The following is a 17565-nucleotide window of genomic DNA, read 5'->3' on the forward strand; positions in this document are numbered from 1 at the left end:
TTTGTCACTGCCCTGTTCCGAAGGAGATGTCAACTAATTATCATCATCGGGACGGAAGAGAGATGGGTCAGGTAAGCAGGGAGAGCAGACAGTGGCTGGCTGCGAGAGTGCATCGCCTGAGCCTTGGGCACATGTTTTGAAAAAGCTGTAAACGCTTGATGCTAATAAGCTCTATGCCTCACGGTAGCATTAAAGAGCAACAAGAAAACCTAGGCTAGGGGCGCATTCCAGAGCATCACGCTAAAAAAGAAGAAAAGGTAAGAAAATTGTTAGCACTTATCAAGACAAGATGGATCTAATTGTGCACGAAATGCTATGCAGATAAGATATGAAATGAGTAAATAATGAACACGAAAAAGTGCCTGAAACAGACGGAGAAGAGATATAATCAACATTTAATCTCTGAATCATTTGAAACTACCATGTTCGTCGGCCCTTCCCTTTTATTGCGATAGCAACTACATATATGGACACTCGAGGTGAATTCCCATGGTTGTCGTTGCCATGATGTTGCACATAGAGCCCAAATGCGATAAGATTGCAGCCTTGCACCGTATGCTGTAGGTGTGAGTGAAAACTTGCAAGGGTGAGCCAAGAAGGATGGTGGCTTGATGCAGTGGTGTTTTCTCATGCTCGTAGAGGAAGGCAGGGAGGGTGCGCACCGACTTCTCACGCGCGCTAGGAGGGAGGAGTGGGAAAAGGGGCAGGTTAGTGTGCATCTTCTCTTCTACTCTAGCTGTGGTGGCCGAGCTGAGTGTGGCCACGCCTGTCCTATATTGGAGGAAATTCGCGGTGGGTTCAAAGGCTAGCAGACCTGAGGTATGGCTTCATGTGCACTGTGATGTCGTGCACGTCTAGTTCGCGTTGGAACGAGAGGCAGCTCAAAGGGGAATTTGCTTGCCGCTCTTCACGCCATTGTGTGTCTGCGGTCATCGAGCGAGCTGTCTTCATGTTTGCTTGCGTGCATGTGATCAACAAGCTTGATTGCGTATGTTATGCATCTGATCAAACTCACTGGGTACTTAATGACATGCACTGCACCTAAAGGCACAGCGTACAATTGCTCTGATTTTCAGTTTCATAATTGGAAGAGCCTTTCAAAAATTTTTCTATAGGCTCATTGAAATACCCCTCCCCATGGCAATCTTTAGTAAAAGGCGAAAGATTAGTGCGAACTAATAAGGAGAGGCATGAGCATGATCACTGTCAGCCTATTTTTATGTCCACTGCCAGAACGAACGCCTCTCCCTGTAATAAGGTAATTGAAGGTGATCTCCAATTACCCTTGTCCTGCGCCAACTGATTCTAAGTTGCGCTTGCGAATTTCCTAATTTCATTACCCCACCTAGTTTTCAGCCGTCCTTGACTGCGCTTTCCTTGTCTTGGCACCCGTTCTGTAGCTCTAATGGTCCACCAGCTATCAATCCTGCACAATGCATGGCCTGCCCAGCTCCATTTGTTTCTCCTAATGTCAATTAGAATATCGGCTATCCCCGTTTGTTTTCTTCCTGTCTCTTAACGTTACACCTAACATTTTTTGTTCCATCGCTCTTTGCTCAGTGCTTAACTTGTTCTTGAGCTTCTTTGTCAACCTCCTAGTTTCTGCCGTATATGTCAGCACCAGTAGAATGCAGTGATTGTACACCTTTCTTTTCAACGATAGTGCTAAGCTCCCAGTAAGGATCTGGCAATGCCTGCTGTATGCACTCCAACCCCTTTTTATTCTGTTGTAAATTTTCTTTTCATGATCAAGGTCCGTTGTGAGTCATTTACCTAGGTAAACGTACTCCTTCACAAAGTCTAGAGGCTGACTGGTGATCCTGAACTCTTGTTCCCTTGTCCGGCTGTTCATCATTATCTTTGTCTTCTGCATATCAATCTTCAACCCCACTCATACTCTCTCTGTTAAGGTGCTCAATCATTTGTTATCACTCGTTCCCAGTGTTGTTGAACAGGACAATGTCATTTACAAACTGAAGGCTGCAGAGATATTTGCCGTTGATCCTCACTCCTAAGCCTTCCCCTTTTAGTAGCTTGAATACTCCTCTCAAGCACTGGAAAGATTGTGTCTCCTTGCCTGACCCACTTATTTATAGGTATCTTTCTACTTTTCTTGTGGAGAACCAGAGTAGCTGTGGAATCTATGTAGATATTTGCCAAGATATGCCTTCTATGCCTCCTATGCTCCTTCACGTATGCCTCCTATGCTCCTTGATTATGTAATGCCTCTATGACTGCTGGTATCTCGACTGAATCAAATGCCTTTTCATAATCTATGAAAGCCATATAGAGAGGTTGATTGTACTCTACAGATTTCTTGATTACCTGACTGGTGGCATAGATGTAATCCATTGTAGAATATCCCTTCCTGAAGCCAGCCTGTTCTCTTGTTTGACTGAAGTCAAGTGTTGCCCTTAATCTATTGCAAGTTATCTTTGTGAATATTTTATACCATACTGAAAGTAAGCTAATGAGCCTAGAATTTTTCAATCTATAATGTCTTCCTTTTTGTGGATTAGTATAATGTTGGCATTCTTCCAGTTCTCCGGGTTCCTTGACGTCACGAGACATTTCATATATAGGGACGCCAGCTTCTCAAGCATGATGTCTCCTCAATCTTTGATTAAATTGACTATTATTCCATCTTCTCCTGCCGCTTTTCCCCAGATCATGTCTTGCAAGGCCCTTCTAACTTCATTGTTAGCTATAGGAGGAGTCTCTGTATCTTGTGCATTACTACTTTGAATGAATGTAGTGTGGCTGCTCTGGGTACTGTAGAGATCGGTACAGAACTCTTCCGCTGCTTCTACTACATCTTCTGAATTGCTGATGATATTCATCATCATCATCATCATCATCATCAGCCTGGCTACGCCCATTGCAGGGCAAAGGCCTCTCTCATACATCTCCAACTACCCCGGTCATGTACTAATTGTGGCTATGCCGTCCCTGCAAACTTCGTAATCTCATCCGCCCACCTAACCTTCTGCCGCTCCCTGCTACGCTTCCCGTCCCTTGGAATCCAGTCCGTACGGTAACCCTTAATGACCATCGGTTATCTTCCCTCCTCATTACATGTCCTGCCCATGCCCATTTCTTTTTCTTGATTTCAACTAAGATGTCATTAACTCGAGTCTGTTCCCTCACCCAATCTGCTCTTTTCTTATCCCTTAACGTTACACCTATCATTCTTCTTTCCATAGCTCGTTGCGTCGTCCTCAACTTAAGTAGAACCCTTTTCGTAAGCCTTCAGGTTTCTGCCCCGTACGTGAGTACTGGTAAGACACAGCTGTTATACACTTTTCTCTTGAGGGATAATGGCAACCTGCTGTTCATTATATGAGAATGCCTGCCAAACGCACCCCAACCCATTCTTATTCTTCTGACTATTTCAGTCTCATGATCCGGATTCGTGGTCACTACCTGCCCTAAGTAGATGTATTCCCTTACCACTTTCAGTGCCTCATTACCTATCGTAAACTGTTGTTCTCTTTTGAGACTGTTAAACATTACTTTAGTTTTCTGCAGATTAATTTTTAGACCCACTCTTCTGCTTTGCCTCTCCAAGTCAGTGAGCATGCATAACAATTGGTCCCCTGAGTTACTATGCAAGGCAATATCATCAGCGAATCGCAAGTTACTGAGGTATTCTCCATTAACTCTTATCCCCAATGCTTCCCAGTCCAGGTCTCTGAATACCTACTGTAAACACGCTGTGAATAGCATTGGAGAGATCGTATCTCCCTGCCTGATGCCTTTCTTTATTGGGATTTTGTTGCTTTCTTTATGGCGGACTACGGTGGCTGTGGAGCCGCTATAGATATCTTTCAGTATTTTTACATACGGCTCATATACACCCTGATTCCGTAATGCCTCCATGACTGCTGAGGTTTCGACTGAACCAAACGCTTTCTCGTAGTCAATGAAAGCTATATATAAGGGTTGGTTATATTCCGCACATTTCTCTATCACCTGATTGATCATGTGAATATGGTCTATTGTTTAGTAGCCTTTAGCTGATGATATTACCCAGCTTATTTGTCAGTGCATACATCTTGGCTTGTCCTGTGCCAAGTTTCCTTCTCACTGGCTTCACGCTGCGACCTTCTTTTTACTGCTTCCTCAGCCTTCCTCACATTATAATTTCAAATATCCTATATCCTCTCCTTGTTGATCAGTTTTGACAGTTCCGTGAATTCAGTCTCATCTCTTGAGTTGGACACTTTCATTTTCTGTCGTTTTATTAGGTCCTTTGTTACTTGGGAGAGCTTACCTACTGTTTGCCTTGGTGCCTTACCTGCCACTTCACCTGGTTTCATTCATTACCTCTATATCAGCTTGATCTCTATGTTCTAAGGCTGAACATTTGTGTGCAAGTAGCATCCTGAATTGGTCTGCTGTTACCCTTACTGAATCTAGGTTGGTATGCTCTTGACAAGTTTCACTTTTCCTCTCTTCAAATTGAGGTGAATCCTAGGCTTCACTAACCTATGATCACTGCACTTTACCCCACCTAACACTTTTACTTCCTGCACTATGCTTGGATCGGCAGAAAGTATGAAATCAATTTCATTTCTTGTTTCCCCATTAGGGCTTTTCCAGGTCCACTTCCTGTTGCTACGCTTCCTGAAGAAGGTATTTATTATTCATAGCTTATTTCCTTCCGCGAATTCTACCAACATCTCTCCTTTTGACTTCCTAGAATCGATGCCGTAGTTGCCAATTGCTTGTTCACCAGCCTGCTTTTTCCCCACTTTTGCATTGAAGTCACCGATGACTACAGTATTCTGAGTGAACATTTCTTATTGCTAATTCAACATCTTCACAAAACTCTTTCATTTCTTCATCATCACGATTAGAGGTTGGAGCATACGTAGGTGTGTACTACCTTTATTCTATACCTCCTATTCAGCTTTATTACGACTACTGCTACCCTCTCATGAATGGTTAGCACACGCTGGTGGGCTAGTCGGTTTGAATCCATTATAGAATGTGTTAGCACCACTGAACGAGGATGTAGAAAGAAACATACAGTGCTGTCTCTGTGTATCTGTTTCTTTCCACGTCCTCATTTAGTCGCGCTTACACATTCCATCATGCTCTCATTATTGCTGTAGAATTCGTCAATGTTGCCCGCTATGTCATTATGGATAAGGAGTCCTACCCTGTATTGTCTCTTATCTGGAAGTACTCTGCAGCAGTGGACGTGGCCGTTAGTGAGCACTGTATAAGCTTTCCCAGTTCTAACCTCACTAAGGCCAGTAATATCCCATAAGCTTCACCCAAGCACAGCCACTGGATAAAAAAAAAGTGCGGCCTGCCACGTCAAGCGGGCTGCAATGGGAGCGAATGTCTCAGCTGTAGTTGCATTCTCGGCCGCTTCACTGGGCTGAACGGTGTTAGCTGTCGGAGGCGGCATGTGTCGGTTTCCACGGGCGATGGCATTCGAAGTGCGTTCCTCACTCATTTTCTATGCCGATCCCAGACAACAGTGTCCGAGTGATGGCACTGCGGTGGATGACAGCATTTTTGATGCACGCAGCAGGCCACACCTTTTCTTTAACAGAGGAGCTGTACATGCTACGTCGATCATTCGCCGTCCGGCACCCAGTGTCACGCAGGGGGTAAGTTAATGGCACAAACTCACTATAGGGGATAGGCCATAGGAGGGGTACAGGGGCAGGTGTTTCGCCGGCGCACACCCTTTCACCCCGTGGATTCCGTTCGGGGCGAGCGGCAGCGGGAGCTTGCACGAGAGCAGCAGCGCTGACGTCGTGCAAATCCCGAGCTTTGAGAGTGAGAAGCGCAAGCAGAGGGAAGCCGCTACCGCCGAGGATCGAGAACGGGAAGTGCAAGCCAAGCACCAGTGGAGACAAGCCAACACCCACTTTAAAGAGAAGGCAACCCAAGCCAAGTGCCAGCAGAGGCAAGCTAACCCCCAACTTCGAGAGTAGGAGGCCAAGCTGAGACGTCGATGCAGAGAGATACCTCCCACAGAGGGTGCCGATGGGCGGTTCAAGAGAGAATTCCTCGATTGTGAGTGTGGCCACAGGTGCATGGCGTGTGATAGACTGTGGTTTCATCACAACCTCGCACAACTGAAGACTGTGTGCAATCCGGAACGGAAGCTTGAATCTAGCAAAACGACAGCGAGTTAAAAGATTTTCATTAAAATCAAGCCAAACACGAGTTCGAACTTGAGAAAACGACAACCAGCTTCACTTTTTTGACCGTTTTCACTACATAGAACTGGCTTTACCTTTTTTTTATTCTTATCCAGGAGCCGTGATCCCCAAGTGAGCTCGTGGGTTGCACATTGCCAGGTTTGGTTTCCAGTGACGACTACTCTGGGGCCAGACATTCTTAGCACCCGCTACCATGCTGCAAGACTAACCGACACGTCAGTCAATAGGAAAAGGACTTGGCAGCCCTCTCACACACATGCAGGATGTGTGTGTTTAGAAAAAGTTTATTCAACAAGAGACGATACGAACTCTGAGTCACAATCACGGCACAATTCCACCAGGACGATCACATATACAAAGCACGAAGCACTGTATACACAGCACGTTTTCAAAGAAGTGTCTGAGTGCTCACTCACAAACACATAACCACATAGACCCACGCAACACACAGTTACACAGAAATTAATTGTCACGTCATATAAAATGATGTTGATATATACAGTGTACAAAATGGTTATGTACAATGATAATGCGACAGAGACATTTTGCAGAATTTTGAAGTGTTGCATTGAGATGGGTATATACAGAAATGATCAGGTATACGAGATCATGCACACACAGAAGTCACAGGCACCTACATTCCATGCATGTTCAGTGAACACCTCTGATGGCCTGACTACAAGAACCAGGCTGGTCGAAAATTAAGCCGTACGCGTCTATCAGACACCTACAGGAAACGGCATGACCACTGTCGAAGGAACTCTTCTTCCCCAAGGAAGAACAACTCCTCTGACAGAAACGGCAGTAGCTCAAAGTGGAGCTTCCCCAGAAGGGGAAACAGCGCAGCGACGATATCCCGCAGCAACTGCTTCGCACCAGTTACGCCATAGACAAAAGGCCCCCGCAGCAATTAAAAGTCGTGCAAAGCGGCCACGGGAGCAGCAACCAGATGTAATAAAGCGGTTAACTCCAAGGCCACGGAAACCAGTATGCACGGCCCTCCAAACTGCCCTGGCAATGACGCATTGCAGCAGCACATGTTTATTGGATTCCTGAAGGGGGCAATTTGGACGCAGCAAAGATGGGACTACGCCCCTCTGCTCTAACCTGTCACGAATAGGAAGCATTTGCCACCCTAGATGCCACATGAAGTCACGTAGGTGGCCTGGCAGAAATGACGCCGTTATTGCATCCCACGACACATTATTGGAATTTGCGTGGCGTGCAGGGGGAACTAGAGGAAGCAGTAAGGCTGACGTAATATCTATAACACGGTTTTCAAAACCATCTACATCAGGACATACCTGTTGTATATGGCGATAAAATTCCACGGCCGTAGAGTAAAATACAGGTGCGTTTAATACTTGTGGTCCGCGATTTAAGTGCACACCCGGTAACACGTAACAAATTTTTGTGCCAAGGAAATAGCAGGCGAGTTCATTCGCAGGACACGGATCACACTGTAACAGACAGAACAGAAATCTAAGAGCAAGCAGCGGACAGACATGGATGGGAACGGGAACCCACCGCGAATGCGTGGTTGCCCAAGCGCCACGTGACAGACCAGTTCTGTACTTCCTGACCAGAAGAAGGAACCAAGAAGGGATTGCAGAGACCTAGTAACTCGTAATGGTGGCTATACAACGTGACAAATGCACCACACTTGGCCGCAAAATTCAGACTGTGCTAAGTACCTTTTTTCTAATAGGGGTAAATCATACTCTTGAACATCTTGAATATTTAGCCTTACGTCTTCAAGAATTGAGAGCCACACAGAGTGTTCACAGTGTTCTGTGACCACACCATAGAATAAAGACCGCACCATAATCGCACGCCTACAAACCAGATATATGAAGACCGTGCCTAAAATGCTGGTATGTTGCACCATTTCATCCAATATACCTTAGCTGATATATAATTTAAGGTTACAGCTTTAATTTTTTCTCTAGTGAAAATATTTCTAGACAATTTCTTTTAATTTGAAATTAGATTTGGAGCATGTGAACGTGCAAAACTTTGATTTTATGGTACCAATTATGTAGTAAGAACTTTACAAGACCCGAAACCGTGGACCACAGTGCCGTGGATGCATGCGCGGATGCGAATGCTGAGCCATTTTGACATACATTGTACGGCAAGAGATGGCGCAAGCTTTCAGTAGTAAAAAAATTGCACAACTTTTTGAGGCGTATTAGTAAATTCAAAGAAATTTACCTGTAAACACAAATGCTATATTTATTTGTAACAATACATATTAAATAGAACTTATTTGTTTGCACAGCTTGTCAGTTTTCTTTTTGCTTGGAGTGTCTGTGGTTGAATCCGTCGAACTGCACTCTTACACTCTATACACTCTTAGAAAAATTTACACCCTTTGGGGCGTATCTTGTCCCACAACAATAATCGTCATCTGTCTTGCCTGCGTTTCCTTTCTTTAACGCTGCGAGCCCGGTACTTCCCAGCCACGAACGGCATGTGCGTTATCAGTGTGACGCAGAATTCTCGACAGGAAAGTAGCGAGCGCCGAGTTTTCAAGAAAGGAAACGCAAGCTAGGCAGATGACGATTATCGTTGTGGGACAAATATACACCCCAAAGGGTGCAACCTTTTTAAGAGTGCACTCTACACTCTTAAAACGGTTGCACCTTTTGGGGTGTATATTTGTCCCACAACAATAATCGTCATCTGCCTAGCTTGCGTTTCCTTTCTTGAAAACTCGGCGCTCGCTACTTTCCTGTCGAGAATGCTGCGTCACACTGATAACGCGCATGCCGTTCGTGACTGGGAAGTACCGGGCTCGCAGCGTTAAAGAAAGGAAACGCGGGCAAGACAGATGACGATTATCGTTGTGGGACAAGATAAGCCCCTAAGGGTGTAAAATTTTCTAAGAGTGTAAGAAAAATTTACACCCTTTGAGCCGTATCTTGCCACACAACGATAAACGTCATCTGTCTTATCCCCATTTCCTTTCTTTAACGCTGCGAGCTCGGTACTTCCCAGTAACGAACGGCACGCGCGCTATCAGCATGACATAGCATCGCCGACAGGAAAGTAGCGGGCGCGGCGTCTTCAAGCAAGGAAACGCAAACAAGGCAGATGACGATTATCGTTGTGTGGCAAGTATACACACCAAAGGGTGTAAACTTTTTAGAGTGCGTACACTCTTAGAAATACTTACACCCCTTGGGGCGTATCTTGTGCCGCACTCTTACACTCTTAGAAAAATTTACACCCTTTGGGGCGTATCTTGTCCCACAACAATAATCGTCATCTGTCTTGCCCGCGTTTCCTTTCTTTAACGCTGCGAGCCCGGTACTTCCCAGTCACGAACGGCATGCGCGTTATCAGTGTGACGCAGCATTCTCGACAGGAAAGTAGCGAGCGCCTAGTTTCAAGAAAGGAAACGCAAGGGCAGATGACGATTATTGTTGCGGGACAGATATACACCCCAAAGGGTGCAACCGTTTTAAGAGTGCACTCTTAGAAAAATTTACACCCTTTGGGGCGTATCTTGTCCCACAACAATAACCGTCATCTGTCTTGCCCGCGTTTCCTTTCTTTAACGCTGCGAGCCCGGTACTTCCCAGTCACGAACGGCATGCGCGTTATCAGTGTGACGCAGCATTCTCGACAGGAAAGTAGCGAGCGCCGAGTTTCAAGAAAGGAAACGCAAGCAAAGCAGATGGCGATTATTGTTGTGGGACAAATATACACCCCAAAGGGTGCAACCGTTTTAAGAGTGTGTAGGCAAAGTTACACCCTTTGACTTGCCCCTTCTGCCACACAACAATAATCGTTATCTGCCTTGATGCGTTTCCTTTCTTTAACGCTGCGAGCCCGGTACCTTCAGTAACGAACGGCACGCGCGTTATCAGCACAGAACAGTTTACACCCTTTGGAGTGCCCCTTCTGATAACGCGCGTGCCGTTCGTTACTGGAAGGTTCCGGGCTCGCAGCGTTAAAGAAAGGAAACGCATCAAGGCAGATAACGATTACTGTTGTATGGCAGAAGGGGCAAGCCAAAGGGTTAACTTTGCCTAAGAGTGCACAACGATAATCGCCCTTTGTCGTGACCGCATTTCCTTTCTTTAACGCTGCTAGCCCGGTACTTCCCAGTCACGAACGGCATGCGCGTAATCAGTGTGACGCAGCACTTTCGACAGGAAAGTAGGGAGCGCCGAGTTTTCAAGAAAGGTAACGCAAGCAAGGCAGATGATTATTGTGGGGGCCAAATTTACACCCCAAATGGTGCAACCGTTTTAAGAGCGTAAGCAAGAAGTACATCCTTTGGGACGTATCTCTGCAACACAACGATAATCATCATCTGCCTTGCTTGCGTTTCCTTTCTTGAGAAATCAAGGTGCGTCCGCTACTTTCTTGTAGGGAATGCTGTATGTTATGCTGATAACGCGCATGCCGTTCGTTATTGGGAAGTACCGGGCTCGCCGCGTTAAAGAAAGGAAATACGGACAACACAGATGACGATTATCGTTTTGTGGCAAAAGGGTGTAATTTTGCTTAACAGTGAATAATCGCAGCCTAGCTTGCGTTTCCTTTCTTGAAAATGCCGCGAACGCTACTTTCCTGTCGGCGATGATGATAACGCGCATGGCGTTCGTTACTGGGAAGTACCGGGCTCGCAGCGTTAAAGAAAGGAAATGCGGATAAGACAAATGACGTTTATGGTTGTGCGTTTCCTTTCTTGAAAACGCCGCACCCGCTACTTTCCTGTCAAATACTTGTCATGCTGATAACGCGCATGCCGTTCGTTACTGGAAAGTACCGGGCTCGCAGCGTTAAAGAAAGGAAACGCATCAAGGCAGATGACGATTATCGTTGTGTGGCAGAAGGGGCACGCCAAAGGGTGTAAACTGTTCTTAGAGTGTAGCACTTCGTTGCAAAACAGAATTTTTTCCCGAGTTATTCGAGTTTCGAACTTTGTTGCAGTATCATCATTATGCAACAGTACTAGAGAACTTGGAACGGCGTTGGCTACGTTTGTCTTGTGCGTATCCAGTGCCCGGCTTTCGTGCGGCTGCTGCGAACTATGCAAACTTCACTGAATGGTCAACACAGGTGGTACAAACACCGAAAGCAATCATGGTACGTGTGTTATTACTCATTATGACTGTTTTATTTCGATTTCCTTTACTCGTTGACTTTAAGCCGCGCACAAGGACACACTTTGCAGTGTCTCTGTCGCCTAACGCTGATTTAAATTGAAAAGTATATGTGGTGCTCATAAGAACGATGCACATATGAACGATGCATGCTACTTTGACTACAGGGGCAGAATTTCGATGATCTGCGCTTCAGTTCTTGACGAGCCGACTGCACCGCTGTCGAGCTGCGTGCGCGGCTGTTTGTTTTGACACTTCACCCATTGCCGACAACTTTCAAGCACGCTTGATAGTCATCTGAACGACGCGCGCGCACTGCATCGACTACACCGGCAATGTGCTCCGCGCGCGCCTGATCTCTCACATGTCTCATTTTTTGTTCACAGGATGGTAGCCCAAACGTGAACAGTATGCCTCCGATGCCGCCGTTGATGATGCCGCCAGCACCTCCGTTCGGGGTAAGTCACCCCTCCTGTTACCCGACGCTATATTTTTTTCTGGGGCCGAAATTGGCCAACGTTTCAGCACCGTTGACTTCGGAGAACACTGTCAGACAAACTGCAACACCGTGGCGGCTTGGCCTAGTCGGTACATACTCGACAGGGAAACAGCGCAAACAGACGAAAGACAAGAAGGGGTACACACACAAGCCTTATGCACCAGCGCTGACTGACGACTGAACTCGTTATTAAGAAAGGAACGCACACATATATACCTAACGAAAACAAAGGTACATCACTACGCATGACCAAACAAGATCGCGCACCTTGATTTTTCATGGTGCGCGATCCGCAAACGCTACAGTGACTCTTGTGCACGCGAAATCTTTGAGGCTGTTGCTATCGCAGCGAATGGTGTGGCTGGTCTTACTGAGGCAGAACTAACATAATCTTAACGACCGCAATAATTCTGGGGAAATCTAATCGGTGTCTCATTCTTGTTTGGTCATGCTCAGCGGTGTACTTGTTTCTTTAGGTAGGTATGTGTGTTCCCTTCATGATAAAGAATTCAATCGTCAGTCAGCGCTGGTGTGTGTACTCCCTCTTGTCGGTAGCATTTTTGCACTGTTCCCCTGCCGACTGTTAAGTAATTATCGAGTTCTCGTTTTTTGTATGACAACATGGGTCTAAGCGCAGCGTCCCGTCGGTGTTTGTTTCGTGGGGAGCACGACGTAGCTTTGTGAAGCGCACTTTTAGCCACTCATCTGCAGAGCAAGCTTTATGGCTAGGTAAGTTGGAACCATGTAAATGTTTTCGCAAAAGTCAACCGGTGAAAAAGAAATTCAGCGAGGAGCGATCTCTGCGTGGAATATTAGATATATCCTCATTAATGGTTGTGCCGTGTTGGCTATTAAGTTTCAGAGGTTTGCGCTTGTATTGACGACAACAGCTGCAAGCGTTGCTCTTTTTATCCAATATGAACAGCTGCATGAATTACATTAAAATGGAGATCTCACATCTGTTGTGGACGCCTTGAAATGCGGAAATGTATAAAAAACATTTCTGCAGCAAATGTCATTTGCATTTTAAATTAAATAGGTTGAATTCAAAAGTATTTGAAAAGGCCTACTCTTGGATTTATTTTTTGCATGTGCAGCACTTAACTGTTGCAATAAGCAAATTATTGTATTGACTGCTACTTGTTCCTGGGAATGACAAGCATGAAATCATTGACAATGAATCAAAATGGAGGACCTGCCATAGGAAGTATCGAAAATAGTTTGACATCATTGTTTTCCTGCTCTGTAGCTTGGCTTCTCAAGCTGTAAACTTGTCGCAGTTGGCTGCAGTGTATGAGCAGACTGGCTCCACAAATGTTATCATGCTGATATAAAGATTCCAAATGGGAAGGAATGGCTGCATTGTAGCTTGTGAAGCTGAGGCTAATTTGTAGTGATGTGCCTGTATTTTCTGAGCCAACAAAATAAATGGAAAGCTTTCACCACCTTTCACATTTGTACCGTTTGACCTACTATGACATCATGTTGAGTGCCTGACCTATTGTCTGACCTCAAGCAATAAAAACCTTTGTTGCTCAGAAAAACAAAAACATGAGAGACCGAGACAAAGAACAAAAAGCTTGTGAACAATTTGTTATTTATTCAGAAAATGCTCTGTATTTTGTTTGGGACTAATGATGGCATTTATATTGCTCTGTGCAATATATTCTCAGGCAGCTGTAACTTTAATGCCAGCACTCTAGCTAGTCCTAGGCTTTCGTATATTGGTATATTCCTTCCTCTTGGCAATAAAAATGAGAGTTAGAGCCATATTTTGTAACACTGCATTTAATTTTCTATTCTTTTTGGCATTTGTCATTGGCATACCGCTGTTATTGCTCGGATTGGCCACGCAAATTGATTTATGATGAGAAATTAAAAATGCATTGTAAAAAAACATGGCCCCAGATCTGTTTACTTAGAGAAGAAAGTTAGTGCAAAATCGTGAACGCACTGACTTTGTTAGTGTTGAGACTGGAGTCTCTTCGAATACATGTGATATGTAATGTGCAAGTCTATGAAGGAGTCACACCTAGGTTGCACTATGTAGGTTGCCAAAAAATTAAATAGGACAACACAGAACTATCAAATACAGACAAGAAAAGCTAGTTACAGGTATGGATAAAAGAACAATCCAAGCAAAACAAAAACAGTTGACATTGGCTAACTAAAGAAAGAAAAGAGAATCACAAGCATGAATATAATCTGACTTACAAATAAAACATAGAGAATGAAATCTATGCAACACAGACAAAACACAACACAAAAACAGTGCAACTATGCACAAGCTTTTAAAGTTCATTAGGATCCACAACAGTGAGCTATGTTTGATGGTAGGTTAGTCTATAGTGTTATTGTTTGTGGTATGAATGACTGGGTGAGATATTGTTAGTTCTACATTAATTACTTCTGCTTGCGAAAGTGTTCATGCTGACAGATCATTACTGAGAAGGTTCGAAAGAAGTGTTTGTGAAGTGGGGCATCTTCCTCGTTTAAATTCTCTGAGGACCACAATGTGTGCATTATATTGTTCTTGCAGCTTCAGCCACCACCGATGCCACCAGGTTTCATGCCCCGACCACCAATGGATGGCGGAGGGCCCATGCTGCTACCTCCAGGCATGCCCATGCCACCGCACTACCCACCGGGCTACCCACTCTACCCGGCAATGCCACCTCAGGTGCCCCCTCCACCAACAGCTGCCGCAGGTGCGTTTTCGTCTTCATGAGAAGGATCTATAATTCTAGCCAGATAGCTTTTTACTTATGAAAACTTTGCAGGGGTGAGGGAACACGAGAGGTGCACATATAGGGGGCGACAGCTATAGAATGGTAGGGGAGTGTGAAAAATTATTTTTGAAGCACTCTGGTAACGGCACCAAATTGAACAATGACAATACTGAATCAAACACTGACTAAATAGTTATCACGCTAAGTTGAATAGCTTCCAGATAGAAAATATCCTATCTTAAAGAATAGATAGGCAATATAGTTGCCACATAAACCTAAGATGTAAACATATTGGAAGGTTTCATGATTATGGTGGCTCAGTTTGTGCTTCCAGTCTACCAGTTTGCAATATGACAGGGAAATTATGCTTCTATGCTTCAAATTCACTTGTTAATTCGTGTATATCAATGCAAATTATGCACAAAAGCTACCGAAAGATTATCAAACTCTTTGCTAATACAGTTAAAGCTCTATATAATGAACTTCAATAAATGAAAGTCTTAATATAATGAAGTGTTTAACTTTTCATAACCTCTTGTCCATAGAACACCATGCATTTAGAATTTCAATATAATGAAGTGCGTTTGTATGCGATTTCAATATAACTAAATTTCATTTCTACCGGGAAGGAATGCTGAGACAATAAATGGAAACTTCAGCGAATGCAGATGGTCAAATGATTGAATTATAAGCGTCTGCTTGCAAAAGCACCTCAGATCGCGCGCAGTGCGACAAGAGCGACAGCCGAGGAGCCGCATCATGTTCCATATAAAGTCCAAGTGTGATAAGATGCTATTGTGCACCGCGCACTTCGTACTTTAGGCGCGAGTGAAAGTGTGTGAGGGAGAGACTAGAAAGAAGGTGGCTTCACGAGTGACGCCTTCCCGTGCTAGCAAAGGAAAGAGGGGAGGGGAACAAGCTCGTGGTAACGCGATCAAGCGCATGCAAGGGCCGTAGTTGGGGGGAGGTAAGTTGGCTCGCGTGGCTCGGCCATGGCTGTGCATGGCTGTAAGTGCGGCTGAGTGCATACGCAGCTGCGTACTCTGCTTTACAGGCAACTGCCGCTTGTGCAAAGAGCGGGCGTGCTGAGATGGCGTGGCATCATGTAAACTATCTTCCCGTGTGTTAATATTGGAGGTTGTGTAATCTCGAGTTTTGGTGACTCGTTGAAACGAGAGGCAGACGAAAAATTCGCTCCCCGCTGCCGGCGCTTTTCATTATAGCGTTGTCCCAGTGCCAACGTCGCTATCAACCGCGGGGGCGGAGTGCAAGCGAAAGTAGGCTGGCTTCGCTTAATTCGTACCACCTATGTCAACGCAGCATGAAACCGTATAATTTTTCTCCAACTCTCAAATTCATCATTTGTTTGCTCCTTCAAATTTGCTTTCTTCGATTGCCCGATAATTCGGAAAATTCTGTGGCCCCTTTCCATCTAAGAAAAATCGGCAGGCGACTGTACTTATTTGCATAAAAGGTCGAATTTCAGTACAAAAATATTTCGCTATAACAAAGCAAGTTGCCGATTTTACCTACTTCAATATATCGAGGTTTAACTGTAGTTATTTGGTTCAGAATAGCGCATTGAATGGAAGATCATTGAATTTGCTATTTGAAGTTTTTGAATATTCATATAGCCCTACAAAATGGGTTTAACATCTTGTGTTGTCAGGCTTGTGTTGACATTCTGTAGTCATTATCTTCTGGTGGGGGTGGTGGTGAAAACATTTATTGCTAAATAAATGCAGATGGGGGCAAAATTCCCCTTACATGGAATGAGGCAGCCCTTAGGGGGCCGCCCTTATAGAGCAAAGGAGAGTCCTTGGAGGACTATCCACTTCAGGTGTTGGCAATTGTCCGGCACTTGTCTATAGCCGTGGAGCTGACCAGGAGAGTCTTCCAGTATGACTCTGCCGTGGTTGGGGATGGTAGGCGTGTGAAAATAGGGCTTGTGAGGAGGGGGTGAAGAAAGTCCCCCGTTTGCCGCAGAGCTTACAGGAGGACGGGAACTGATTGTGATATCGGGCATGAAGGAGAATAGGGTAGGGAGTAGTGTCTGGAGCCAGCGCAAGTGGGAAGCTTGGGTTAGGTTAGGGAGGGAGCTGGCAGTGCATAAACACGTCGGGTATATCGGTAGTGGGTAAGGATGTCTCTGAAGGTAAGCAGACACTCCTGGGCTGGTGGAGGGAGGACTCCGGCCCAGAAAGTAACACTTTGGGTGAGGGAGTAAACCCCCTTGTTACCCGAGAGGCCTGTGTATGCAGGGTCTAGATGAGGGTTACAGGGAAAGTTGGGGGCCAGGAGTGTAGAAACGAGGCTGTGGTGCGGGATCAGTGGCGTAGCTAGGTCGTCTGGAATCTGGGCCCCATAAGTCTTCTGTCACCCCCCCCCCCCCCCCCCCCCCCCCGGGTGTAGTCGAGGAAGGCGAGGATATCGACAATGCCCGGGTGTCTTCAGTCGTATATGACAACCCCCCCTCCCCACTGGCCCTTTCCACCCAAGCCATCATTCTACTCATCATCATCATTCTACTTTCACAGGAGTGAGTGTAACTGCGATTAACGATCTACATTTTGACCTTTTCGAGCACTTTTGAAAAGAAAAAGCTGGTGCAATAAGTTCCCGCTGTTGTACAGACATTTCTTGTATTTGTACCACGTTTTTCCCCAAGTGCACGCCTACATCATGGCTGGCTGGCCCCCATCATCGTCGTTCTGTCAATTGACGAGCCAAGCCAACTCATCAAAAATGAAGGCGAAGGCAGTGCCACTTTTCTGCTCACTACAAATGAAGGCTTATCTGCACATTATAAGTCAGGAAAAACTTGTAATAATAAAATGTATACTGCAGTTAAATACTAATAAAAAGACCAGTAGCTGCGTACACTAGTCAAAGGTCACGTGGTGGGCCTCTTATGCAGCTTCATATTTTTGCCGCATGGGGCACCAAAGGCCATTTTTCGCAAATTTTAGTGATGAATTAAAAAATATAAATCGATGTTTAATGGGAAAAACATGACTCGTTTTAGCTACTAT

The 17565-nt window shown here is 45.2% G+C and overlaps 1 protein-coding gene and 1 non-coding gene across 8 annotated transcripts in view; one reads left to right on the forward strand and one right to left on the reverse strand.

Moving 5' to 3' along the window:
• Positions 1 to 1074: 1074 nt before the first annotated feature.
• LOC126541414 (U5 spliceosomal RNA) lies at positions 1075 to 1198 on the reverse strand. Its single transcript, XR_007601651.1, has one exon. It is a non-coding gene; the product is annotated as a U5 spliceosomal RNA (small nuclear RNA).
• A 9990-nt stretch (positions 1199 to 11188) lies between these two features.
• The window catches only part of Prp40 (pre-mRNA processing factor 40), a 69282-nt gene continuing 62905 nt past the window's right edge, over positions 11189 to 17565 (forward strand). For all 7 annotated transcript variants that reach the window (XM_072286499.1, XM_072286498.1, XM_050187922.2 and 4 more), the window contains exons 1-3: positions 11189 to 11288; positions 11692 to 11763; positions 14344 to 14512. In XM_072286499.1, the coding sequence (XP_072142600.1) occupies positions 11286 to 11288; positions 11692 to 11763; positions 14344 to 14512 (244 nt within the window). In that variant the 5' untranslated portion in view covers positions 11189 to 11285. The remainder of the gene's footprint in view (positions 11289 to 11691; positions 11764 to 14343; positions 14513 to 17565) is intronic.

This window comes from Dermacentor andersoni, chromosome 2 (genome assembly GCF_023375885.2).
Source record: "Dermacentor andersoni chromosome 2, qqDerAnde1_hic_scaffold, whole genome shotgun sequence".
NCBI classification, from domain to species: Eukaryota; Metazoa; Arthropoda; class Arachnida; order Ixodida; family Ixodidae; genus Dermacentor; species Dermacentor andersoni.